Source organism: Aspergillus brasiliensis (assembly GCF_001889945.1).
Source record: "Aspergillus brasiliensis CBS 101740 unplaced genomic scaffold ASPBRscaffold_16, whole genome shotgun sequence".
Taxonomy (NCBI): Eukaryota; Fungi; Ascomycota; class Eurotiomycetes; order Eurotiales; family Aspergillaceae; genus Aspergillus; species Aspergillus brasiliensis.
The window spans coordinates 625,951-651,027 of record NW_027137457.1 but is presented as its reverse complement, the minus strand read 5'-3'; the positions used below and the strand labels follow the sequence as shown (position 1 = coordinate 651,027).

Genomic DNA, 25,077 nt, shown 5'->3' with positions numbered 1-25,077 from the left:
TCCTTTGTATCAATCCTCTTTTTAGGTTGATAATTCAATCCACTGTACTTCACGTGAGCATCTGTGAAAGATGCAATCTCACGGGAATTGGAAGTCCCTTGAGGGAATAGCTACCAGTCTGCTTGACGGCAGTCCCATTGCGATTGCGGTCACAGTCTTCATTGCATTTGGGCTACCTGTCCTGCTGCACCTGATCTTCTACCGGACAGTCGCTTCTCCACCCTCCAGCAATTTCCTACTCCTTGGTCCCAGTGGGGCTGGCAAGACCGCTTTCTTAAGCCTGGTATGTTCAATCTGACTTAGCCTCAGTTCCCATCATACAATCCCATTTAGCCTTCCTTTGTGCGTGTCCATTATTGTAGCTTGTGCTGACTATCTCTTTCCTTCTACAATAGCTTGAGACTAAATCGTCACGTGTTCCTCCCAAAGATTCTCGGCTCACACATACTTCGCAAACATCTACTGTAGCTACCATCAGCCTCCCCGCCTCCATCCAGACTGCTTCGAACCGCTACCGCTCTGTCAATGACACCTCGCTGAAAGATATCTCCAAGAACCCTGTCAAGTACCGCGTATGGGATACTCCGGGCCATGGAAAACTGCGGGGACCCCAGGGACTTGCGACATTGCTGTCCATGTCAACATCCAAGGATGTTAAAACCAAGTTGCGCGGAGTTCTCTTCATGGTCGATACGGCTGCTCTTGTGGAGTCTGACACGTTGCGAGATACAGCTTCGTATCTGTACGATGTGCTTCTAGCTCTCCAGAATCGGGCCCTTCAGAAAGGCAAGAATTCTGCGAAAGCAGCCTCAGAGATTCCCGTTCTCGTGGTGGCCAACAAGCAAGACCTTTTCACAGCCTTGCCTCCAGGTTCGGTGCGTGAAAAGTTGGAGGCCGAGATTGACAGGATTCGGAAGTCCAAGAGCAAAGGTCTCATGGATGCTAGCGCTGATGCTGGAGTTGATGAGGGCGAAGACGTTATTCTGGGAAGTACCGACACTCGGATTAAGTTTACCTTCCGAGGTCTGGAAGACGAGATTGGGCTGACTGTTGACGTTGTCGGCGGCGCTGTCAAGAGTGATGAGGAGGGCAACCTCGGAGCCGGCGTCAGGAAGTGGGAGGAATGGATCGGTCAATGCCTCTGAACAGTATTTTTATGTATTACTTGGGCCACTGAAGGTGCTACTGGCCTTAGAAAATGGGATCAAATGATACGAGACATTCGTTGAATATAACAAATCCCTACATACAACCCAGACAGTCCATATACGTTCTATTGCGTCGAAACGGTTATTATGAGCACTAGGGATCACGGACATACCTGATATCCGCCAAGAAGGTTCAATAACCTTGTGAATTTTGGACAGATACACCTTTGAGGAGCTGCTATCAGGCCTCTCCTTGCCAACGGGGACCCAAATGCTCTGTCACCTTGGATTCTATCCAATCCTGTAAGCAGTCAGAAAATTGTGGTGAGAGTAAGTCATCAACATCTATCGCGAGCATGGACTAGAATCCGCGGAGAAGAGTTAGGGAAAGAGAGGGCAGAAAGTAGGGACCCATACCCACAGGTCGCGGGCGAGAACGAGGTCATTGCCTATGTCAATCGTTGCGTCTGGCTTGGCAACAGGAATATAGTATTGGCCGCGAATACCATCGACTCGAATCTGATCAATTGTGGCCAGATAGATGGCGGTCGCGGCGCCATCTTGGGTGCTTTGTCCGATGATTGAAAAGATGTAACGGAACACTGCACCGAGAGTATTCCCCACATACTCATCCCAAGCTTTCCATTGCTCTGTGACGATGTTCCCAGGAAAGAAAACATTCACGTAAACATTGTCAGCTTCGGAGCCTTCTTCCTCGAGCCGACGAGTGAGTTCCCTCGTGAAGAGAATGTTCCCCAACTTAGAACGACAATAACGCCAGAAGCCATCAATGTACGGATGCAGAGGCATCACACGGGTAGGCTTGGTAAGCTGGTTCAGATCCAGAGTACGGCATACCGAGTGCAGCGAAGAACTCGTGACAACGATCCGGGCTTCACTGGATTCACTATGCTGGTTTGCTGTACGTTTTAAGAGTGGTAGGAGAAGAGTGACCAATTCCTGGTGGCCGATGCAGTTTGCCGCGAAGACCATTTCCACTCCCTGAGGTGATCGTTCGTACTTGGTTGTGACACCAAGGCCTACAAGATTTGTTTCGAGTCAATTATCACTAAATGCAGGTAATTCATGGTAAACTACCTGCAAAGGGAGGGGTGGTAGCATATAAGGTGCCATACCGCCATTGCAAAAGAGAATATCTAGCCTGTTTATTTTACTTTTGACCTGATCGGCTGCTTCCTTCACGGCGAAGATATCACCCAAATCGCACTGAATGAAACTGACTCTTCTTTTGCTGCTAGGTACTTGTTGCTGTTTCGACCAAGGACCAAACTCTATCTATATTGTGAATCAGAAGCTGGGTGGTGATTTCTAGATAGACATTTTCAGTATGGAATCCTGCTTTGAGACTCGGCGTGGAATGGGTATTTCGATTTTTGTATGACGAAGTTGCTGCGATAACTAGGGTAGGGACTTATTCACCTCTTCCTATGCCTCCATGACCACCCTATTGATTGCGATGTTAGCGACAGTCTCCCGGAGAATCGCGATATCTTGATTCTTCTCGGTCATACTGCAGATCCTTAAGGATATATCGGTAATGAGATGGTAGATAGACATACTGTTACCAAAGCCACCTTCCCATCCAACGGTGGTGTGTCCTGCAAGGAGAATTCTCGATAGGTGAATATTCCTGTCATTATGGATGTCTAGGGGTATCTGGAGCAAGAAACAATGTATAGGTAAGAGGAATCTCCATCGCTAGTGATCCTTCAATAGCACGGTTTGAATTCATCGCATTTTAATATTGAAACCGGTGGTTTGAGTTACAGAGCAGCGGACCAGAGACGTCATTCCGGCCGTGTGTTACATACGTCAGTCCTACACACAGCAGGATGTCCCAGCGTATTGGGGTTGTGGTTTTGTTCATTGACCTGAATTATCTAAAGTTGTTCCAATTAACTCCGTACCGCCCGTAGCACAGGCTTCGTTATATGACTGTTTGAATCGAAAGTCGTGTGCCAGAGGGCGTCCCCCCCCCAAAAAAAAGCATCGAAGCAATAGTTGATACCCTCCAAGTTATTATAGCATACCGGCTGAAAAAGTTGAAATTACAGTCGCTAAAATGTGATAATTCTAGTTACCTGAGGTGCCATTGTTGTCGTTGTGAAGCATCCAGGTAAGGAGGTCGACCTTGGTCGCCACCGCAACCGGCTTCATTGCTCCTTGGCCATCACGCTCAGTGACAACAGCTGCACTGTTCCATTCGAGGAATCGGTTGAGTACGCTCAAAGGCGTGTCCATGGTGATCTCCACAAATTTCCGATCTCTGATATGGGGCTTCGCGTTAGCACTACCGTTCTGGCCGGCCTGCGAACTGGCAAGCCCCATATCTCTGGGATCGGTGACAATTTCCGGAATCTTGCTGAAATCGAACATAACATCAGCAACCGAGCTCTTCCCGGTAGCACGTCCATGAGTCAGCCGGCTCAGAACATTTCCAAGGGTAAGCAGTCCGACAAGCTTCTTCCCGGAAGGAGCAAGAACGGGAAGTTGGTCGAAACCTCGGTCGCGCATCATCTCAATGGCAATTTCACAAGGGATATTGGATCGGACTGTTGTGATCGGCTTCAATCTCAGAGCCTTGACCTGCGAGCCGGCGAAGGCATCGTTCTTTGCCTGTGGCTGTAGAGCTGGGAAGGATGTGGGTTCAGGGGTCGAAGACAGAAGGCCATTGGCAGCGAGCCAGTCGTCATCAGCAAACTGCACTAGGTTAGGAAACTCATTTGAGGCAGCCATGGAGTACATGATAACTTACCTTGGTGAGATAACTTCTGATGCTGTCCGGAAGGACGACGACAACCACGTCATCCTTCTTGAATCTATTATCTTTCGCGGCTTGCGCCAAAGCGGAGATGGCACTTCCACTGCTCCCACCAACAAGAAGACCTTCCTCGGCGATTAACCGCCGAGAGTACTGGAACGACTCTTTGTCGGCCGTCTTGTACCACTTGTCGACCGCCTGGCGATCCAAAACCTCGGGGATGAAATCATATCCGATACCCTCGACCTTGTAAGGCTCGTTCATATGCTCGTCGTTCAGCGCAGCAGGAAGTGCCAGAATAGATCCATGGGGGTCTGCTGCAATGACCTGGATATCGGGGTTGTGCTTCTTGAGACCGCGAGAGATACCAGTGATCGTTCCACCGGTGCCAGCACCGGCGACAACCGCACTGACCCGGCCCTCTGTCTGAACCCAGATTTCCTCCGCAGTCCCGAACTCGTGGGCAAGTGGGTTGTTCACGTTTCCATACTGGTCTAGAATATGCGCATTCGGAAGCTCTTTCTCCAAGCGCTTTGCGACGCCGATGTGGGATTCCGGGGAGTCGAACGCCGCTTCGTTGGGAGTACGGATAATGGTAGCATTCAATGCACGCAATACTGATACTTTCTCGGCGGACATCTTTTCAGGTAGAGTTATGATGGTCTTGTAGCCTGCATACTCCCGAGATAGTTATTAGCCAACAGGATCCTAACTTCGAAACACTGGATCAACTAACCCTTGACGGCCGCAACAAGAGCTAGACCGATACCGCTAGTGATAAAAAAGTATCAGTGTTAGGGCTCTTTTTTTTTATAAGAACATCTGCGTGATTGCGCAACGGGACCTACGTGTTACCGCTGGTAGGCTCGATCAAAGTATCGCCAGGCTTTATGCGCCCAGATCGTTCCGCTTCTTCAATCATGCGCAAAGCGATGCGGTCCTTGACGCTCCCACCAGCATTGAAATATTCACATTTGGCATAGACGGTGGCTTCGATACCCAGGCTGTGCGGAAGCCTGTTTAGCTTGACCAAGGGAGTATTGCCAATATTCTGGGTGATCGTATCCAGGGCCACCGGAGGACCGGCCGGGGTGGTTTTCGTGGACATAGTAGGTATCGGAGACAGCTGATTTTCGTCAAATGTGTTGATCGTGAGGAAGAATAATTAACGAAGAGCAATTGAGGTCCCCGTGCGACTATATTATGGGTATCAAAGGTGAAAGAATAAGACAAGAAAAAGGAAAAATTTTGGCAAGGCAAAAAATCTCGTAACAGATTGGTCGTATACCCCTCCCGACGGTAGCCGTTTACGCCGTGCCACCCACCGCATTCGCCATATCACGACTTCTTGCATAAGCACCACGTGATTGTTACGTGGTTTGGCATGTGAACTTAACACGTTGGGCTACATGAGATAAGAGGAGTCATGGCTACCATAGATTGTCATCATTTGTGCTTGATGTATGTCGATTGTCGACTTTACACAGGAAGAGTTATGATATCGGGCGATCTCAGTCATTTCATAATTTAGCTTCTTCTAATTCTTCCAGGTTTCGGTGGAGGCAAGGTGGGTATTCACGCGCACCACCAATCAGAAAACATACTCATGTAGGACCATGTACCTAGAACCAGAATCAAATAGATAGCAGATCCTGAGTGAAGATTAAGGTACTGACCTGCGGCAGACCGTATCTAAGTACTACTTTGGATTTAGAGTTGATCAACCGACCTCCATGAACTAATTCAGTAGCTTCCGTCCAAGATACTCAACTTTTTCGTACATACGATTGATCCTTCTTAAGCAAGGAACAACATGCTCTGATCACTAGGATTACATTAGTGTTGGTCTACGTTCGAACTAGGATAGAAGTGTGTAAGCATCAGTGATTGAATTAACATTATCAACATCCTAACGGTCGGGGTCCTGACCAGGGGCTCTTTCCTGCAACCAACAACGGAATACATTTCCTAAAGAATTTATTGTTATATGAATCTATGACGTCTTTAGTCGGCGGAAAAATTCCTCCAATTTAATCCATCTGGATAATAAGCAATGCATTATCCTATGTTCTTATTTCGCCGTCGGGGAATAACACACACACACACACACACACAGAGAGAGAGAGAGAGAGAGTAGAGTCTGCACTTGAGTGAGTGAAATAATGATTGATAATTTTAGAGTGGATATAGAAGCTCATGAAGTATTTCTGATATGCATGCATACAATTGGGGTGTGTTGGTTCCAAACATGTTCACTCGACGCCTGTCAAGCAAGCCAACTGGCCGAGAAGTATTGCGGGAGCCTGCCAAGCTAGGCCATATTTACCATTTGGCCTCAACCATCGGCGAGTCCCCACCTGGAGGCGAGCTGCAGGATTCGACGCGAGTCAATCGTGGCTGTGTATCGACAATGCGAGAACCAGCCGCCCCATGGAGCAGCAGCGTCTATACAGAGTAGTATACAGTCCAAGGGCATTTATTCCAGCATGCTTGAATAATTGTGTTGCTGAAGTGTACAGCGGAACTCTGCTATACCTGGGGTATCACGCCAGCCATACCCGAAAGATAGGCTCTGAAGCATACGGCGGGATGATAACCATCCAGCAGCTGACGGGTCTGTTGACAGCTTGATTTTCCTGGGTGAGCCTTTACAGCTCACCTGCCGAAGCGCCACGGCTCCATCCAGAGGCCGCACTCCGATGCTCATAGGCTCGCCAAGACCACAGCGTGGGCACGATGTTTTGAACTTTGACAACAAAGGGTAACTAAGGGACTCAGGGATCGCCTCAGCTGAAGGGGGCCCCAATTCTCCTGAGTGACTGTCTGCACTCTGCACAGGCTCACTCTGTGATGTCCAGCGAAATGCTGTTCAGTGTTTTGGTAAGACTATGGAAGAATGACAGCCCACAAACACGGCATACAATACTATCTCTATGCCGTACTGTGTAGCCTGTTGATTATATTGCTTGAGTGGATCAGAATCTCCAGAATGATCGCGATTATGACCAGCGAAAAAGGATGTCTGCTGAAGGTGGTTTATTAACTTTTCCTTCAAAACCGTCCCAGCCCCAGAAATTCCCCCTCGTGTTTTTCTTTTCTACGAAAGGAATAGTACACAATGACACTCGTCTGCCACATCTGCAAAGCCAAGCACATTCAGCTGAAACTCCTGTTATTATTTCTTCTCTCTTCCCTTTTTTTTTTTTTATTTTAGTTTAGTTTATTTTTCCTTTTCTATAATTTAGATCCACAGTCATTATCTCCCGTACATAATCTCCGGTGTCCATACATGATCTTGTTTGTCCTCTAACTACTAACTACCGTCCTCTTTTGTCCTCTATCCTTGGCTTTGGGCCTCAGTCACCTCTTGACTATGCCGATGCGTGCCTGAGCTTACTAGAGCATGCACCCTAGAATCACCATCTTTGCTTTTCCTCATCATCGCTTTGCTCTAGAGATTTTTCTACCTTGATTTCTGAACGTATCACCTAATTCAAAAGCCAGTGACCAAGCAGTAAGAGCTTGATTCAGGTCGATCGTTGAGCCAGTTAACAACGCATCTCCCCAGACGATGGGATCTAATACGGATAGCGGCAGACAGAAGTCACAAACCCCTCCAAAAGGAGCCCTGCAACAAGATGACGGAATATTGGGCCCGGATGCTGCTCGATCGGCTTCGAAATCGCAGAGTGGTACATTATTACCGACACATCATGAGAAAGAACACCGACGGCTCCATGGTCTGTTTCGAATCGATACCGCTGGAGAGAGTGGGCGGACCGGAATTCATCCAATTCACTTCCTGCGCGTTTGTTTTCGGAGCACCTGTACTCTTTCTATGCTGGTGAACGTCCTCTGGCCTTTCGTTCCAGCTGCGATTGCTCTTCATTTCGCTCGGCAGGATCTTCATGTATGGGTATTTGCCCTCAACTATATCGCAATGGTACCCTCAGCGAACTTGCTTGGCTTCGCAGGTGGCGAGCTAGCCAAGAAGTTGCCCAAAGTATTCGGTGTCTTGCTCGAGACATTTCTCGGTTCTGTTGTGGAAATTGTCCTATTCATGGTTCTGATCCACAAGGACAAGGGAGGTAATCTGATTCCTGTTATCCAGGCCGCCATTCTAGGCTCTATCCTGGCAAACCTCCTTCTCTGCTTAGGCCTTTGCTTCTTCTTTGGAGGCATTGGGCGTGAAGACCAATCATTTCATGAAGCCGTCAGCGAAGTAGGCTCAGGACTCCTGCTAGTGGCAGGGTTCGGCCTTCTGATTCCGAGTGCTTTCTATGCAACCCTAAAAAGCAATGCATCGCATACGCATGTACCAATCTCAACAGAAACACTGAATCAATCTACACTGATCATCAGTAGAGCCACAGCCGTCATACTCCTAGTGGCTTTTATCATGTATGTTCTCATGTCCGGAGATACTTCAATGACCATTTATACTCACCTGTCTTAGGTATCTGTTCTACAACCTGCATAGCCATCATAGCATTTTCGACGAAGTCCTTGAATTCGATGAGCACCTGGATGAAGATCGCGAACAGGAGATGAAGCGGGCAAAGCTTACGTTGATTGAATGCTTCGTTGCCATTGCAATAGCGCTTGCATGCGTCTGCATGTCGGCCGTCTTTCTGGTGGAAGAGATAGAGGATATTGTGAATGAAAGAGGTGTATCAGACAATTTTATGGGCCTGATTCTTGTGCCACTTGTTGAGAAGGCAGCGGAGCACTTGACCGCTATCGATGAAGCTTGGTAATTACATTGATCCGTGACTGGTCACTCCGCATTTGCTGACCCTGAACAGGGACAACCAGATTAATTTCGCACTCTTTCATTGCCTGGGTCCATCGATCCAGACTGCGCTGTTGAACGCACCGCTTGCAGTCATTGTGGGCTGGGGAATTGGCAAGGACATGGGTCTAAACTTCGAGATCTTCATGATTGTTTTGGTCGTTTTGTCCATATTAGTTGTTGGAAACTTTCTTCGAGATGGCAAGTCCAACTATCTGGAAGGAGGGCTCTGTGTTCTGGTCTATGTTATTATCGCTGTCACTACCTGGTACTACCCTCAGATCGTAGTGGAGGGCGAGGCTGAGGCATGACAGACGAAATTAAGTGACTCGGTTCGGATGTTTACCACTGAATCAACAGTCCCTAGCATATCATGATGTATGGATAGTAACAGGTGTTTTATAAATTTTCTTTCACCCACAAGGTAGTCATTGGTGAATATACAGAGCTTTCAGCGCACCTTTCAGAGATGCTTATACCTCTCCTGTGTAGTAAAGTATCACGCTTAGCGCTGCTGAGTAGTGTGATGGGTTTCAACCTACCGAACTGGGATGTTGATGTGGATCAACTGATAAGGTTGTCCCGAGGCCCCAGCAGAACAGGAGGTCCCGACTCCGCGCGGAGCGCAGACAAACCATCATCGCGACCCGACCAAAACAATCCTTCGATGGACCCCTCAACAGTTCTCTCCATTTTCAAAGATCGCGAACTCTCGCTAAATCGAGACCAAATCCAGTCCGCTCTCGTTGATAGGACAGGCGGTACTGAGACTGCAAAATGGCTGACAGAGCATCTCAGTACCGACACACTGTTGTCGCAAGAAGAGCTCATACTGTATCTCTAATCCCACGTCACAACGTACCTTTCCCAGCCACTAATCATTTCGATCAACGTTAGATATTCTAAACTTGAAGAATCTGGTGCCTTGCAGAGCCTTCTCGCCGACCCGAATTTCAAAACAACTCGCCCGCTTGTGGATGATGACCTTCGACGCGCGATTGATACACTAGATGCCTCCACGGCTGCAATACAGAGACAGACCAACACGCTAGCATCACAATACGAGAGCTTAAACAAACTTATTACCTCGGATGATGAACTGGGGCTCAGACAAAATCGGGACATAGCACGATTGCGCCAGAAGCATACGGCAGGGAGACAGAATATAGCTGCTGCGGTAGTGCTTCCTTATCTTGATGTAGTCACAGGGTTTTGCTGAGTATATTGTACAGTCCAGTGACTTGGCTCACGCGCTGGAATCTGAGTTAAGAGGCGTATCGGAGCAAGCTACAGCAGACGCCAAACGGATACTCTCGTCTCTGACAGCTCGATTCAAGGAAGATGACAGGTTGATCGCGAATCTGGAGAGGCTAGCATCCGGGATAGAAACGAGTGAGCAAGATGAGAATAGTGCAAAGCTAGCTTCCGAGAGATGTACTGCTCTTGCTCAATGCGTTGCCGGTGAGATCAAGTGTCGACTCGATCGGTTATATCTCGAATCGATACAGGCAGGACTAATGAAAACGCGAACCGAGCCAACACCCGAAAATGAGCCGTTGGCCGCACTGGAGGAAGAGCTTGAATCCCTCTATACTGAAATCGAGATACTAGCTGAATTGTCTACGAAACAACAGTTCGCTGATCCTATAATAGGTGAGCTAAGCAATCACCACGAGGAGCTGCAAAATGCCACCCATGAAACGCTGGACTATGTAAGAGAGGAATGCCCACATCAGATTCCTTGGCTGACAGTTCCAGATTTTGGACGTGGTAACGGAGATGACATCGTCTACAAATGGCCTTGTCAAGTGTCTGCAGGACAGGGAGTCCTTCTGCGGAACTCTGGAGGCGATCGCTGCTGCCCACCGATCAGAGATCGGCGATATCTTCTTAGGCTCGTCTAATCCAAGAAGAGAGACACTGCGACGTTCCTCTGTGCAGCCCATTGCTCTTTCTATTTCAGCGCAAAAAGACAATGCTGGACTCCATGATCCTCAATCGATGGCGAAGGTATTACGCCGAGTAGGTTTATCTCTGGATTCGGTGTTTCATGCAGACGAAGCCGGTGGATGCGCAGAGACATTGAAAGAGAAACGACATCAATTGACTGAGAGCCTACATGACCACGGTATTGCCGCAGACTCGCCACTAATAGCTGAATTACTATCGACAGACCAGGCGATCCGCCTACTCTCTACTTCCTTACACGCCGATTCTGAATTCGAAGCCTCACTTACGAATCTGGACCATCAGAAAACCCTTTCCAATCTCGAAGACGATTTGAAGCGTGTGCAAAAGGGGCTGGAGGGACTTGACATGAGCGTGGTTCATAGGCGAGACAGAGGCCAGGATAAGTTTGTAGAGAGATGGGGTTCGAAGGGTCTGGACGAATGAGCCCTGAGCGGCCAAATGCATGTATCTGAACAATGAAAACACGCTGTTCGCGCTTGCCCATGCATGTCATGTCTACTGAAGGAAGCACTATACTTTGATTGCGTCACTCTATGTGTACTGCGGGAGAGTGATAGATACTGAGAACATCATCCTCCAGTTTCCCTGTCGATTGATGGGAACAATCAACTCATTATGATGGTGAGAGCAATGTGTACTTGGAAAATTGCTCTATTCAACTCGTAAATCTAAAGATCTTTTCTCTGAATGAGGCAGATTTTCACACTCCTTTGGATGGAAGCCGAATCTATGAGCTGTTTTGAAAGGTAACGAAAGAAACGGTTGGGTTGAGATCGGGCGCACTAATATCCGGCTAACTCCATTCCTCACCTTTCACATTCTACTCTGGAAATCAATCCATCTCCCATTCGTGTATAGTGGTCTAGGAGGCCCGCCTTTTCTAGGTGCCTTTTCAGGTATTCTGCTGCCGCCATTGACCGGCCAGTGAGCTATTGTCCACCGCAGACACAGGTAACGTGAGAAACCCAAACATTGTTTACTGATAGCCGCCTACTGACAGATAGCACAGATATCTCCTACCTAGTAGGCAAATTAAGCACCGCCATCTTTGATTCATATCACAAGATTTTACTTCCCCAGACCACGCAGCCGATTCGACTCGTGTCTGGTGCAGATATATCAGCATCAATCACATGCTGGGCTGTGTCCCGACCATGCGATACCTATCTGGGAAGTCAATATCTGCCTGTAGGTCCAGGGCTATCTGTCGCATTCTTACCCTTGATTTCCCGACAACGTACAAGGTCTCGCGATGAACAAAGAGAGCCCGTCGACAATTGCGAGCCTTGTGGAGGCAACTGATCCAAGCCACTCACCGAAAGAAGATGAATCAGAACCGGGATCCGAATGCACCACTGATGTTTTTCAGATCTCGCCTACGGTAGCACTGGGGCTACTGTGCACTGGTATTGAAATGCTTGTGGAATCGACCGCAGAGGAAGTGGGTTATACTCAAGGAGCTGCCGTTCCTGTTCCCGGGTCCCTGGCCCACAGTGACAGTATATCTAGCGGGGAATCTACACCGATAAGGGTCACTGGACTATTTCGCTCTTTGGAAGGCCATGATGTAGCAGGTCGCCACCTAAAACAGCAGCATGTGCTGTCCAAAAGATTCTCTTCAAAACGCGAACCACCGATCACGCTAGAGGAGTATTTGCTGCGTGTGCACAAGTTCTGCCCCATGTCTACAGGCGTTTATCTTGCCGCAAGCATGTATATCATGAGGATGGCAACTATCGAACGGGTGATAGTCGTCAGCCGCAAGAATATGCATCGTCTGGTGCTTGCTGGACTTCGCGTGGCGATGAAGTCCTTGGAAGACCTCAGTTATCCCCATAGTCGGGTTGCTAAGGTTGGAGGTGTGACTGAGCGCGAACTGTCGAAGCTCGAGATCAGTTTCTGTTTCCTGGCAGATTTCGAACTACGAGTCGATGCGGACATGCTCGTCGACCAAGTAAGACTACTTCGACAAATAGGCTGTTGCGGGAATCCTCTCCGTTGAATCCAACGATTACCTGTGGTCGAACCGACATCGACATTTTGATTTCCCATTTGGCGAATGTACTTTTGAGAGGCCTGCAATTGCCTTGGAGTTGGCCTTGTAGTTCTGCATCAACCTGGTGAGATACTTTGCAAGTTGGTCGGGGGCGATCTGTGGGGCGGATTGTTGGACTGTGGCCTGCCAACTTGAGCATCATCTTTTCTGGGATACTCTATCTACCATCACGAGAACACCAGGTTGAAGGACTTTTCATACTTCCAATTTTGGAGGGACAACTTATGTGCACGTATCACAATGCGGCTGCCTAACCGCCCCATCAGTTAGCGACTGGTTAACTAGCTAGACAGGTGGGCTGAGTAATGGCTGCCGGGCGCGATTAACTAGTTAGTTGGATGAGGGACGGAAGTTCTGCTCTCAGGGTGTTGACGCCTTTGAGACTCTCTAACGTCAATATATATCCTAAAATTCGGGCTTTGGATAATCGGAATAGTAGAACACTGCAAGTACTTGTGTGGTGAACTAGAAATCTAGTCGGGGAGTTCGTATTCGCATTAGTAATAAAGCAGGCGACTTGTGGGTAAACGTGAACCACGTCGCGAAAGGCGGAGTGGGAAGGACGATCCGTCAGCCTTTCGGGAAGGGAAGAGGCTCATCCCCGGGGCTTGTCTGCTGCGCCATGGTTTACTGCTACCACGCTCAGCTGTTCTTCCGCCCCCATCTATTTTTCGGTCTTCTCTTCTTCATCACAGCCTCGAAGGCCACCGTTGCCTTTCTGGAGACGACAGTACGGGCTTCAAAACATTCTGTTCGTTTCGCAATGCTCCTTTAGGTCGGGCTCGGCAAGACTACTCAACTGACTCGTGACCGCCGAACGCTTCCACGACTACGTCCCTTTTGCGACGGCTTTTGTTCGTCTCTCCCTTCCTCTCTTCAGTCCAAGAACATTCTCGCCGAGTCGGACTCAATTTGATCAATCTCGACTGTAAGGCGAAATGTCTTCCGGGACTCCGAGCAGCAGCAGCTCTGCTGGTCTGGGACAAAGTCCGCACTCCGTCCCCAGCGGCAAAGGCACCACGACTCCCCCGAAAGTGACCCAGCATGATGCGACCGTTGAACTTAAAGACATGAAACCGGAACGGGGTGGTGTCAAGGGCTCAATCCCCATTGGTGAGGATATCATGCAGATTGCCCGTATAGGAGAGATTGCGGTTATGCAGAAAATGTTCGATGAGAAGAAGTTCCACGCCAATCATAAGGACGAGGAAGGGATTACCCCGTTACATGTGCGTGACACCGATATGTCTTTTGCACTTATCTCCTGACATTGCTCACATTGATTCCGAACTAACAATGCTGTTCTCTTCTTCCAGTGGGCTGCGATCAACAACCAATATGCCATGTGCAAGTTCCTAATCGACTCTGGCGCCGACGTCAATGCGAAGGGAGGCGAATCTGTGGCTACACCCGCAATGTGGGCAGCTCAACGTTGTCATTATTATATTGTGCATCTGTTGCTTCAGCACGGAGCGGACCCTCTTCTTACCGACGTTCAAGGCTACAACATCTTGCACCTGGCTACTATCGATGGAAATGCTTTCCTGCTTGTGCTTCTCCTTCACCAGGAGATCCCGGTGGACGTTACCGATCAACAGGGTCATACAGGCTTGATGTGGGCGGCATATAAGGGATTCCCCGCCTGCGTGGACTTGTTTCTGCGCTGGGGCGCTAATGCCAATGCTGTTGACGACAGCGGCTTAACTCCCTTACACTGGGCCTTGGTGAAGGGATCATTGCCTTGCGTCCAGAAGCTCATTGAATATGGCGCCGATAGATTCGCTAAGACCAGGGATGGCAAGACCCCAGCGACGGTAGCGGGCGAAATGAATACCACGCGTATGTGGTATCGTGCCCTGGACGAGTGCGGCTATGACTTTGATGGGAACACGAAAGTTCTTCCCTTCGGATTGACGTCGTGGGTGCGGAACAAGAGCGTTATGTCTAAGTTTTTCTTCTTGTGGCCTTTCTTGATGATTTTTGTAGCTGTTTGGGTTCTCAGCAATATCGTTGTTTTCGCTGCTGTCCCTATTATGATCGCAACAGCTTATGGACTTCAATGGCTGGCCCAGAAAGTGGCTAGTCAAAGCATTTCAGAGTACAGGATACTTCAGAAGACGGTACGTCAACGATGCCCCTTGCAAATTTCTCTCTCTGTTCGTCACTGATCTGCAACCCAGCCGTACCTATCGGGCGTCTTTGCAGGCTCTCTGTTCTGGGTGGGTGTGAGATATGTCTTTTACGTGCTACCAGGTGAGGCTTACCCTGCTCTTCGCATAACATGTTTCCCTTCCGGTTCTCAAGTGGGATGTTTGCGAAGCACCAGCCAGCATTTACTAATCATTACCTCTGCCCAGCGACATATACCACAAATCCCATATCTAATATTTGTTTCGCTCTCTTCTTCTCATCGACGGCATATTTCTATTTCACTGCAATGCTAGAAGACCCCGGTTTCGTTCCAAAGCTTGGCAGCAGAAATCAGCAACGAACAGTCATTGCAGAATTATTTGAGCAATGGAAATTTGACGAAGAGAACTTCTGCGTTGCTTGCATGCTCCGAAAGCCTTTACGGAGCAAGCATTGCAAGCGTTGCGGGCGCTGTGTTGCGAAGCATGACCAGTAAGACCCTGATTGAGACTGAGATCGAAACTTCAAAATATTGACATTTCGAACAGTCACTGCCCGTGGATTGATAACTGCGTAGGCGCCAATAATCTGCGCCACTTTGTATTATACATCACATGTCTTGAAGTGGGTATAATTCTTTTCGTGCAGCTGACATATGCCTGTAAGTATCAACTTCATTTGTTACCCGGATCAGAAGTTAACGGCTAGTACAGACATCAATGTCTTGCCAGCACCTGTTAATCCGACCTGTAATGTCATCAACGACGCGTTATGTGATTTTGTACTTCGTGATACGTTCACCCTCGTCCTTGATGTGTGGGTCATCATTCAGCTGGTCTGGGTCACTATGCTTTGTGCTGTTCAGCTCGTCCAAATTTCGCGGAATCAGACGACATATGAAAACATGAGGGGCCATTCAATTGACAGAAGCTACCCAAGCTCTCGTGCTTTTGCTTCGGCTTTGGCTGCAGGAACAACCTCACTCGATGCTGCCGGCCTCTCCTCTGCTGGTCAGGGACCGAATCCAGCCCTTGCGCATGGCCACCGGCACCGGAGGGGCGGTTGTTTGAAGCAGTGGACTTCCCTTCTCGGTATTGATGCGTTCTTTGCAACAGCAAGGGATGGGTTGCGAGATGGTCCGCGTGCTTCTCGGGCGAAGAATCCCTTCTCTCGAGGTGTAATCACCAACTGCCGGGACTTCTGGTGCGACCCGGCTCCATACTTTGGACAGCGGGAGCCGGGAGCTGGTATGCTCGGTGGTGAAGCAATCAACTACAACCAGATGTACGAGATGCCGTCACGCATGCACAGCGGCGGGAGATATCGAAGCCTGGCCGACGAGGACCCGGAACGAAATGCATAAATACGTTCTAATGCTTTCGATTGAGTGGTCACTAAGGGTTTTTGCTATGCCCTCAAAACGACCGAAATTTCCGAGGAGATGTCTCGATCTTCTATATGCGACCTAATGAATACCGGATGAGCCCTTCCTTCTGATGATATGTTTGACTGGAATAGATGGTCACGGATGGTGTTTTATCCCCCTCATGCTCTCACATTATCTTTCATGTATTATCTTCTGCATATAAAGATCATGATATATTAGTAGATATTGTTACTTTGGACCAAGGACATTGAATTTCGTACAAGTATAGCCTGGCAGATCAATAAATAGCATACGGGCAGACTAATGTAAATCAACCGAATGAAAGGAAATGGATGGAAGCATTAGCTGGATCTGCTTTCTCAAGAAGACTCGAAACGGTCCCGGGAGAGCGAAGGATTATAAAACCCACAACTGCGCAGCACATTGAGTACAGTCACATTCATTAACCTGCAAATACAGAAGGGGGGAAAAGACAAATACATAGAGCTAAGAGTGAGAGGGGAGAGCGGGAAAGAAGAGGAGGCGGGGAGAGAGGCCTATTCCTCTTTAAACTCTCTTTCAAACAATGAAGCCTGAAGGATTACAGTGGAAAGCGAAGTAGTCAGTGGAGAACCAACGGAGAATTACTGACCGTAAGTAACGTATATACAGCGTCTATACAGTTTCCATACACACGCAGGTAACCTCCACACCTGCGCCCCATACCGAACCAAGCTTCTGAAGCCGAAGAAGCCGATGTCGCTAAAGAATAAAATTACGAAGTATGCATGCATGCATGTTATGTATGTATTTTATCACCCTCTGTTTTTTCTTTTCTAAAAACCTTGGAGAAACTTTTTGGCTTTGGAGTAAGGGGATTGGGAATGATTGGTCTGAAACCCATTTGTTCGTCTGGTCGTGGCTTTAAAACCTTAGACCCAAAGTCAAAATGTCACGCTAAGATCTTATCTCGGCAGGTGCGGTTTGATTGATTGACTGATTGATTGTATTTTCGGTGGATGTGACGGTTCGTTTCCTTTTTTTTCTTTCTTTTTTTTTTTTCCCTTCCCCTTTCTCCTCACTCATTCTTCTTCAGTCTTAAGGGCTATTTTCAAGTCGTGGGGTACATGGTGGCATCTACTGTGTCTTTCTGATCTAGATACTTTGACTACATCGATACATACACGAAGTTAACTCCAATTAACCGCAGGTAGAAACTCAAACTTCATCTAGGCAGAAGTTAGAAACAGACAGCTACCTACCTAACTAACCTAACATCTTTCGCAAGTCGCAACCCCAAGCCTGTGCGGTGGGTCTGTCTAGCTTTCCACACACCTGCATTCCCCGAAGTTTCCATTTTTATTGGGTGCATGCAATATGTTCCGGGACCACTCTTTGTCACGAAGCTGAAGCTGGGTACGAATTAAATACATGATATGATCCAGGGATCACGGATTCCAATATATTTATTTTATCTGATTGAAGCGGTCAGGCCACCGACTTCGTCAACCCAAAGTGGGTTGTGTGTTATTTTCATCTGATAACGAGTTGAAGAATTAATGGATCCATGGAACGGAGAGGGTGTTGGGCTGATTGATTAGGGCGAGATTGTGGGATTGTCGGCGAGGAGGAGGAGGATGATGATGATGATGATGATGATGATGTTGGTCTTTTTTATTTTCTTTTTATGCAGGGGTATATACAGTGATTGTTGGGCCTGGCTTGGTTGTCCCTTTGTCCGTTAGTTACTGTATGGGGGCGTATGCGCAGGTATATTTGCGGTTAAGCTCTGGTTTATAGAAATAGACACATGCATCTAATGATCAGGGTCTACTTACTTTTTTTTTTTTCCCTCTCCCCTATTTATTATTCTGCCCTCGCTGATCCCCTCGACATCCCACGAATGATGGTCTAGACACGATGTACTGTGCTGGGTGCTGGGTGCAGGATGCAGGTGGTGATTGCAGATCGCTCGATCTCCTTCCTCCCATAACACGACTAGTATCTAAGAGAATCAACAGAACAGGACCCTGAAACATGGAACACCGGTCGCCGGTACCTGGCATAGCCTGTCCACTCTGGCCTTGTCACAAGCGTGGACCGGTTGATCGGGTCACAGCACAACACAGAATGCTACGTAATCCGTAGTATCTAAGCTCACAGCTAGCTAGAATTGTGTTCCAGCTCGGATTATCTGATCTAATCGATTCAGGTTCGTGCGTACTCTGTAGCTTCATTCTGAATCTATATGGCTTTGTCTTCTCGTGTTATACGCGTGGGGGGGAAAGGGGAACGGGGAATGGAGAGGAAGGGAACTCCGGAGTTCGCGGCAACGGCGAGATTACTTACTTTGTACGATTAGTTAGACAGGCTAACTATTTAGCTAAGTATTTGCTGGCCAATGCCCGTCTGCCTACTTCAGGTGCCTATTTACGCAGCTGAATAGTTAGGAACAGGAAGGCTTACGGCCCTGACATTTCTTACCATTGGCCGGGGTGGTACGAAGAATAATGGTAATAATAATTATTAGTATTATTATAAGAATAAATAATAATAATTGTGGACATGCCACTGGCTCAAACCTGACTGGGGATCGGCGCATATTCAGGGAGTTGACTGTTCCAGGCATCCGTCTCGGTTTCCATGTCGCATGGTTCCGCGTGGACTCGTTGGGGACTAGTCTCACCTCGCCTCGTCTCGTCTCGTCTAGAGCTAGGTCGGTTGCACCAGTAGCAGTAAAGGCTGTTTATATCACATGTCGTACTATCCAACAATACGAGGTTCATCGACAGATCGTCTTGCAGGTGTCTGAGAATGTAGTAAGTAGCGTGGTGTAGTAATGAGTATGATGATTATTGAGTTTGATGATGAGTGAGACCTGGAGTAGGAAAGAAGGCAAAATGGTCATTTGTCCTGACTTGACTGACTCAGTCTCCGCTACTAACTAGTTAGCTACACCCCCAGACAGACTGAAGTAGATACTGAGTATAGCTACTTACTACCTTAATTATTATTACGGCAGCAATTATTCCACATGGCCTGACCAGTGCACGGAATTGTCTCCTAATCTAGCCCGGCCGGACAGCATGACAATATTTTTTTTCTGCTTAGTTTTCTCTCTGTCTTTGTTGTCTTCGTTATTCCCTCACCTCCAAGTTCCCTAGGGCCTTGGTATTGTGGGAACGAAGGGGAGGGAAAAAGCGGGGCCGCTCAGAATTATCAATCACTGATCAAGCTGTTACCTGATGGATCAAAAGTGTCTGGGAATTTCTCGTTGGATGTGTTTCGGAGAGTTCAATCCCACAGGCTTCCGGTATAGGTTTAACTCCGAGAAAATCCCTCGGGAACCGAGACACAAGAGAGCTGGTGGCAGGCATGGTCGGGGGAAAGGGGGCCAGAAAGCAAACTAATTGAGTAACCCGTATACCGAAGCGAGAGGGTGGTTAATTAGTGTGCGTGTGGGCGGATGTGAAAAAAAAAAAAAAAACGAGACCACACGGATCAAACCTGCATGGTGCCTCATCGTAATCAATCAGTGAGTGGGTCTCCTCATCCACCCAAGTGGTCCCTGGCAGCGAATGGGCGTGGAGAGCGGGAACCGCAGCGGAAAAACAACGCGCCTGGCTCGGCGATGGGCGCTGATGCGGTTGGGGGATGGCGCCATCAGATAACGTGCGAAAATTTTTATCTGATCAGATTATCAGGATCCCCTCCCCGACCCTCAACAGTCAACCAAGGTTGGAGCGCCAGCTAGTCAGTGAATGCCCACCCGCTTCAATTTCTCTTGCTCTTGAGTCCAATTGGTGTGACAATAGCTTCCATCCCATGAAATCCCCTTCTGGGATGGCTTCTCGCTCATTTTTTTTTTCCCTTAGGTGTCCCTGCAGAAATTCACTTGTTGCGTTTTCCTGGAGGCGGTTAATCTGGTCAAGGCCAATTAGCCTGGTCGCTTGACGTCAGCGGGTCCGTGCTAGCCCGGCGGTTGTGCGCCCAGCCCACTCGCTTTTCCCTCATAGGCACTCATTCTCGTCTTCCTGTCGGCTACAGGCGCATGTCAGGGGGGCGGATAAATCTTAAGGAGAATAAATAACATCTCTAGCACAATAAAACAAGCAACAGGCGCCATTGACATGGAGAAGCGGTGAAAATTGAACTCAATAAGAACAGACTCGATGCATTCCGATCTCTATTCGTTATACATTTCCAATGTGGCCGGCTATATAACTCGCAGTGGGGTACTTGGGGAATCAGATGACGGGGTAATAACAATAGTAACAAAGTATAGGTAGTGAGACAGAGGATTGAACACCGATACAGTAAAAGTAGATGATCGCAAAAGGAGATATCACCCCCCTACCAAATGGTTTGGGGACATGCACGCTCTTTTTCGGGGCATTTTTTCCTGCTCCAAATATGAAATGTCCGCCCTAGCGCCATTATTCATGCGTCTAGAAAGCGGGACCCCCTGCTGGGTCTCCGATCCGGCGAAAGCCTTTACAGCATAGCGCGCAACTTCGTGACCGGCACCGTTGCACCTGCAAGCTGCTCGCCAAAGATCGACTCCACCATCTCTCCACCGCGTGCTGCCAGCACCGACAGAAGACTGTCACTCAGTCCGTGTGTCTTCTCGTTACAGCCCTGCAGCCAGATTCCAGCATAGGGGCTGACCTTGCTGGGATCCATCTCGACCCGGTAATCCCGACTCGGCTTCCATTCCTCCTGGCCTGCCGGTCGCAGATGCTGCAAGTTGCTCAAGAGCTGTTCATGCGCGTTGCGGTAGTAGCCGGTCGCCACCATGAGTGCATCCACCTCCAATGTCTCCTTGCCGTCGCCAACAAGGCTGTCCGATCCATCCTTGGTCGCCCTCACGTGGATCCGCATCCGACTCTGAGGTCCATGGTGTTCGACGCGCGTGATCTTGCGTCCGGGGAGGATGCGGTGCTGCCACTGCTTCTCATCGGGGTTCTTAACCCTCTGGACGTACATGTCGTGGTAAATCTCCTCAATGAGTTCAAGTCGGACCACACTGTAGTTGGTGGCCTTGTCGGCCTTGAGGGAACGCTGGCGCTCTTCGGGGGAGAGGTTATAGAACTTGTCGACACGTTCGGGGTTGAAGACCTCATTAACACTATATCGCTTGCTGTTAGTTGCGAAAGTAAAGGGAAGTGCAAGAGATATTCTACTTACAAAGGAGAGTCGTCACTAGGCCGCATAGCCGAATCTCTCATGATCAGGGTCGTCTTCGAGTTGGGGTATCTCTTTTGCAAGTCGTGGAAGATCTCAGCAGCACTCTGGCCACTTCCAAGCACGGCGATATTGTAGGGTTCGTTCGCATTCTTCAGCAGGTGAGGCAGGTTGGTGCAGTACTTCGACGAGTGCATAATGCGGGGGTCCTGGGGCAGACCGGGGGGCATCTTCGCTGAGCCACCAAGTGCAGCCACCACCTTGCGCGCTCTTCTCGCAATGATCTCGCCCGTCTCAACGTTGCGGGAGCGGACGGTGAAGAAGTCGACCACCGAGCTGGTCGGGTCCGTCTTTCCGGGAATCACGTCGACCACTTCCTCTCCATAAGACACGACGTCGGAGAATTGTTGCGCACACCACCGCATATAGTCTTCGAATTCCAAGCGAGCCGGAAGGAACGTCCCCAGGTTTGTAAAATGGATCAGGCGATCCTTCTGGTGCAAATAATTGAGGAAGGTGAAGCTACTGCGAGGATCACGGAGGGTCGCCAAATCCTTGATAAAAGAGATCTGCATCCTTGAACCGGGGACCAACATGCCCGAATGCCAAGCGAACTGCTTCTGGCGCTCGACAAAGCAGACCTTGGGCTGCGATCCAGGCGCAGGAGCTGACTTGTTCAAACAGGGGTCCAGAGCATCATGCAAGGCAATTGCGATCGCCAATGAGGCAGGTCCAAAACCCACGCAAAGCAAATCGTGAAGCTCATCCATGGGTGTGGCCTTGAGCTTGGAAGGCACCCGCTGCTGCTTGGAGGGCATGTTGCGCTGGCTGTGGAAGCTCACTTCTGGCTTCCGTACCGCAGGTTCCATTGATACAAGCTAGTAGGAGGATAAAAAGAAATAGACAAGGGTTTGATTGAAAGAAGAGGCAGAGGTTCCGTGCTCTGAGTTCGGGGAGCAGGAAGATGGGAGGAAGACGCAATAATGATGGGATTCTGAACGAAGATGGGAGAGAACCGCGGCAAACGGTGGGAGCGATGGTCGTAGTTATATTCCCCGGTGGATAAACAGATGGGGGGGGTGCCAGTAGCTTCGAACTTAGTAGACACTGGAGACCTTTGCGCCGTAAGAGAGAGGGAAAAAAAATAAAAATATTAGTGAAATCCAAATCCGAAGTACTAAAAGAGTAAATTAAAATAAAAAATTATAACAAAAATCTAAAAAGGAATAAGGAAATTATGACGACCAAAAAAAGAAAAGGGTATGAGCGCCGAGCCCTTTTTTTTTTTTTCTGAAGCAGCGGATCCGTAAAGACGGGTTTTTTCCAGGCCACCGAGCAAAGCAGCAGCCGGTCGTGGTTCTTTTGACAGCGGGCCGGCAATGGCCTACTTGATAGGCACTCCTCGGTTCCACCACCTGCCCATGAGAAACGTGGTTGCTGCTCCTCTTTTTACGTACTGCTTTAATGCGAGGGCAGGCTCTTGACGGATGATGAGGGAGAACAAGTATCAACAAACACTGGAGCTTGATACAGCAGGAGGATTGGTATCATCACAGTGTAAGCCTTGGTCTTGGAGGGGAGAGTGCCCACATAGTAGATATCTAACTAGTAGTATGGCAGAGGAAATCCAACGCCATATGTCGAAATTCCAGGCATATATGGCTGTTTCCTCGGAGATAAGATGGTATTTGATCAAGTCCAGAAGAGCCACTTGGTACCAACTTGTAAACGAAGTGCTAACTGTAGCCCCTCCCTCCCTTCCCTTCGCCCCAGATCCGTTCGCATCCTGGGAAGTTGAGGATCACGCCACAACCACCACGGCCATCACCACCAGTAACAATTAGTTCATCCAGGTATATTCGACCAGGACCAGTTCTACCCACGAGCACTCCGATGAAATCCCAAAAGCAAGGAGAGCAAACAATAAGCCAGGTAGCCTACTCAGGGAGGTCTCCGACCCCCGAGAGCCGACCAGGAGCCCCGCAGCATGATCCGGCGTGTGTGCAATTTATCCTGGAAAAGTGGGATGATGGACGCTTAGATTAGATCCGCAGTCGCCCGATGTCGGGAAATTTCACGGCGTTTCAAAAACTGGGCTGAAGGGCGGTATCCGTATCGTATTGACGCCCAACTTACATGACCCTCCTGTAACCGGTTGAACTGTTCAGGTACCAATCATGATAAGGGTCCTTTCCCTCTCTGAGAGTACTATCATTGAAATCCAGCACAGCCGAGTATGGAATGTCTTAACCGTCAGGAAGACGTTCAGGCATCAAGTTATTAATCCTTAGACTCTTGAGAGGGTCGCGCAAAAATTTCTTCTTTCGTTTAGGCCCCGAATAGCCATGAGGTGTTCATTCATGTCACCCCCAAACACTGGGCTGGTGGCGCACCCCAAATGAACATCCAGGGACCACTCGATGCACTGGAAACCTTTCCCGCTGCTGTTCCATGTCGGCGATCAGTAGTAAGGTTTGCTGGTCAGCGGGCCTCAGCAGAAAATGATCGCATGGATACGATGTCCCACACACGCATGCAAGATCGCAATCTGTACGAATGCGGCAAGCTCCATTGGAGATTGACTATGCTCCTTCACCTTTTTGAGAGCTTCCTTAAATCGATTGGTCATTCAAATGGCTAAAATATCTAATTATCGAAACAACACTGGTCAGTAGTGTCCATCTTTTGCCGGCTGATCATACCGTGGTTGGTCTCAAAGTCCGACCTGAATGTGATTTGCTTCTTTGGCTGTTGTTCGGGCCTAGCAGATATCACGGATTTCTAATCTACTCGGTATGGACCACCTCATGCCCTACCTGTTTCGGGCAGTCTGTCCACTGCTGCCCTGATCTTCGCACCGGCTTCGCCCTAGCAATCTACGGTTCGCAGGAAAGAAAGTAAGAAATCCCCTTCCACCGCCCCCACACCAAGTCAATACGAAGTTGTAAGTTATTTCTCTTTGGTAGATGGTTTTCTACCGCACCTGCAAGCGCCCAGCACTTCTTCTCTAGCACAATGTGGTGGATACTTGCTGTCTCACATGGTGTGACTACCCAAGTGCTGCCTGTCTATACACCATCCATCAGAAGGGGGGGGGGGGGGGGTTTAATACGGCAATCTCGCACAGCACGTACTATATGCCCAGTGTCAGAGTGTCAGACTCAGAAGCACGTGCTGCTTTACAAAACTATAGTATAGAGGTATCCGATCGTCAAACATCTAGTGCGTATATGACATACTAGGAAAAAGCCATCGAGGTCAAAGGTACATACAGAATGGCCCGCGCGGTTACCCCGCCGCAAAGTCCCCCTCCCTTGGGACTCGGACGTAAACAGGGATCATTGTCTGGGTTAGAGTCACTTATGGACGATCTCATGCTCGCAATTCGTTTGACCTAGGCCCCCGTGCACGTTCATTTCTATTTGACGAGGGGAGGTTACAAAACGTGGGTCGACACTGGCCCAAAGGCACATGCTACGCCGCTACGGAGCTAACGCTAAAACTGGATGACTATGGCTATGGACTGATTCGCCCCAAGCTTGGGCTGGCCGATCGCTGTTTTGGTCTTGCTCATTTTCCAGCGCTTGTCTCGACTAGTGCTGCTGTGTATTTGTGGGTACCTTGCTCCTTTGATCGGGTGGTAAATCT

At 48.8% G+C, this 25,077-nt stretch overlaps 6 protein-coding genes across 6 annotated transcripts; 3 read left to right on the top strand and 3 right to left on the bottom strand.

The window, feature by feature from the left end:
• Positions 1 to 70: 70 nt before the first annotated feature.
• Positions 71 to 1,145, top strand: ASPBRDRAFT_135746 (signal recognition particle receptor subunit beta; the record flags this gene model as incomplete). The annotated part of the gene is made up of 2 exons (XM_067618723.1): positions 71 to 283; positions 396 to 1,145. 2 exons carry the CDS (start codon positions 71 to 73, stop codon positions 1,143 to 1,145), a joined length of 963 nt encoding a protein of 320 aa, XP_067474743.1.
• Positions 1,146 to 1,389: 244 nt separating this feature from the next.
• ASPBRDRAFT_59026 (putative short chain dehydrogenase/reductase) lies at positions 1,390 to 2,806 on the bottom strand (the record flags this gene model as incomplete). The annotated part of the gene is made up of 6 exons (XM_067627987.1): positions 1,390 to 1,449; positions 1,566 to 2,188; positions 2,285 to 2,400; positions 2,435 to 2,477; positions 2,589 to 2,613; positions 2,729 to 2,806. 6 exons carry the CDS (start codon positions 2,804 to 2,806, stop codon positions 1,390 to 1,392), a joined length of 945 nt encoding a protein of 314 aa, XP_067474742.1.
• A 436-nt stretch (positions 2,807 to 3,242) lies between these two features.
• On the bottom strand, positions 3,243 to 5,038 carry ASPBRDRAFT_135619 (cystathionine beta-synthase CYS4; the record flags this gene model as incomplete). Its single annotated transcript, XM_067618713.1, has 4 exons — positions 3,243 to 3,869; positions 3,925 to 4,601; positions 4,667 to 4,701; positions 4,779 to 5,038. The coding sequence occupies 4 exons, from the start codon at positions 5,036 to 5,038 to the stop codon at positions 3,243 to 3,245; spliced, it is 1,599 nt and encodes a 532-aa protein (XP_067474741.1).
• A 2,832-nt stretch (positions 5,039 to 7,870) lies between these two features.
• Positions 7,871 to 11,116, top strand: ASPBRDRAFT_59023 (hydrogen/calcium exchanger domain-containing protein; the record flags this gene model as incomplete). Its single annotated transcript, XM_067627986.1, has 6 exons — positions 7,871 to 8,331; positions 8,387 to 8,683; positions 8,736 to 9,009; positions 9,594 to 9,899; positions 9,955 to 10,434; positions 10,481 to 11,116. The coding sequence occupies 6 exons, from the start codon at positions 7,871 to 7,873 to the stop codon at positions 11,114 to 11,116; spliced, it is 2,454 nt and encodes an 817-aa protein (XP_067474740.1).
• An 829-nt stretch (positions 11,117 to 11,945) lies between these two features.
• Positions 11,946 to 12,695, top strand: ASPBRDRAFT_135883 (putative cyclin-dependent protein kinase complex component; the record flags this gene model as incomplete). The annotated part of the gene is made up of 1 exon (XM_067618737.1): positions 11,946 to 12,695. One exon carries the CDS (start codon positions 11,946 to 11,948, stop codon positions 12,693 to 12,695), a length of 750 nt encoding a protein of 249 aa, XP_067474739.1.
• A 7,774-nt stretch (positions 12,696 to 20,469) lies between these two features.
• ASPBRDRAFT_345650 (lysine N(6)-hydroxylase/L-ornithine N(5)-oxygenase family protein) lies at positions 20,470 to 22,633 on the bottom strand. The gene is made up of 2 exons (XM_067623256.1): positions 21,433 to 22,633; positions 20,470 to 21,373 (listed from the first exon to the last, which is right to left on the bottom strand). The coding sequence occupies exons 1-2, from the start codon at positions 22,296 to 22,298 to the stop codon at positions 20,740 to 20,742; spliced, it is 1,500 nt and encodes a 499-aa protein (XP_067474738.1). The 5' UTR covers positions 22,299 to 22,633; the 3' UTR covers positions 20,470 to 20,739.
• Positions 22,634 to 25,077: the final 2,444 nt, after the last annotated feature.

Bases quoted from the DNA above. Each gene is read 5' to 3' on its own strand.
- ASPBRDRAFT_345650 (XM_067623256.1), bottom strand. From the start codon at position 22,298: ATGGAACCTGCGGTACGGAAGCCAGAAGTGAGCTTCCACAGCCAGCGC. The intron at 21,374-21,432 runs GTAAGTAGAATA...CAAGCGATATAG, and splicing joins CCTAGTGACGACTCTCCTTT to TGTTAATGAGGTCTTCAACC.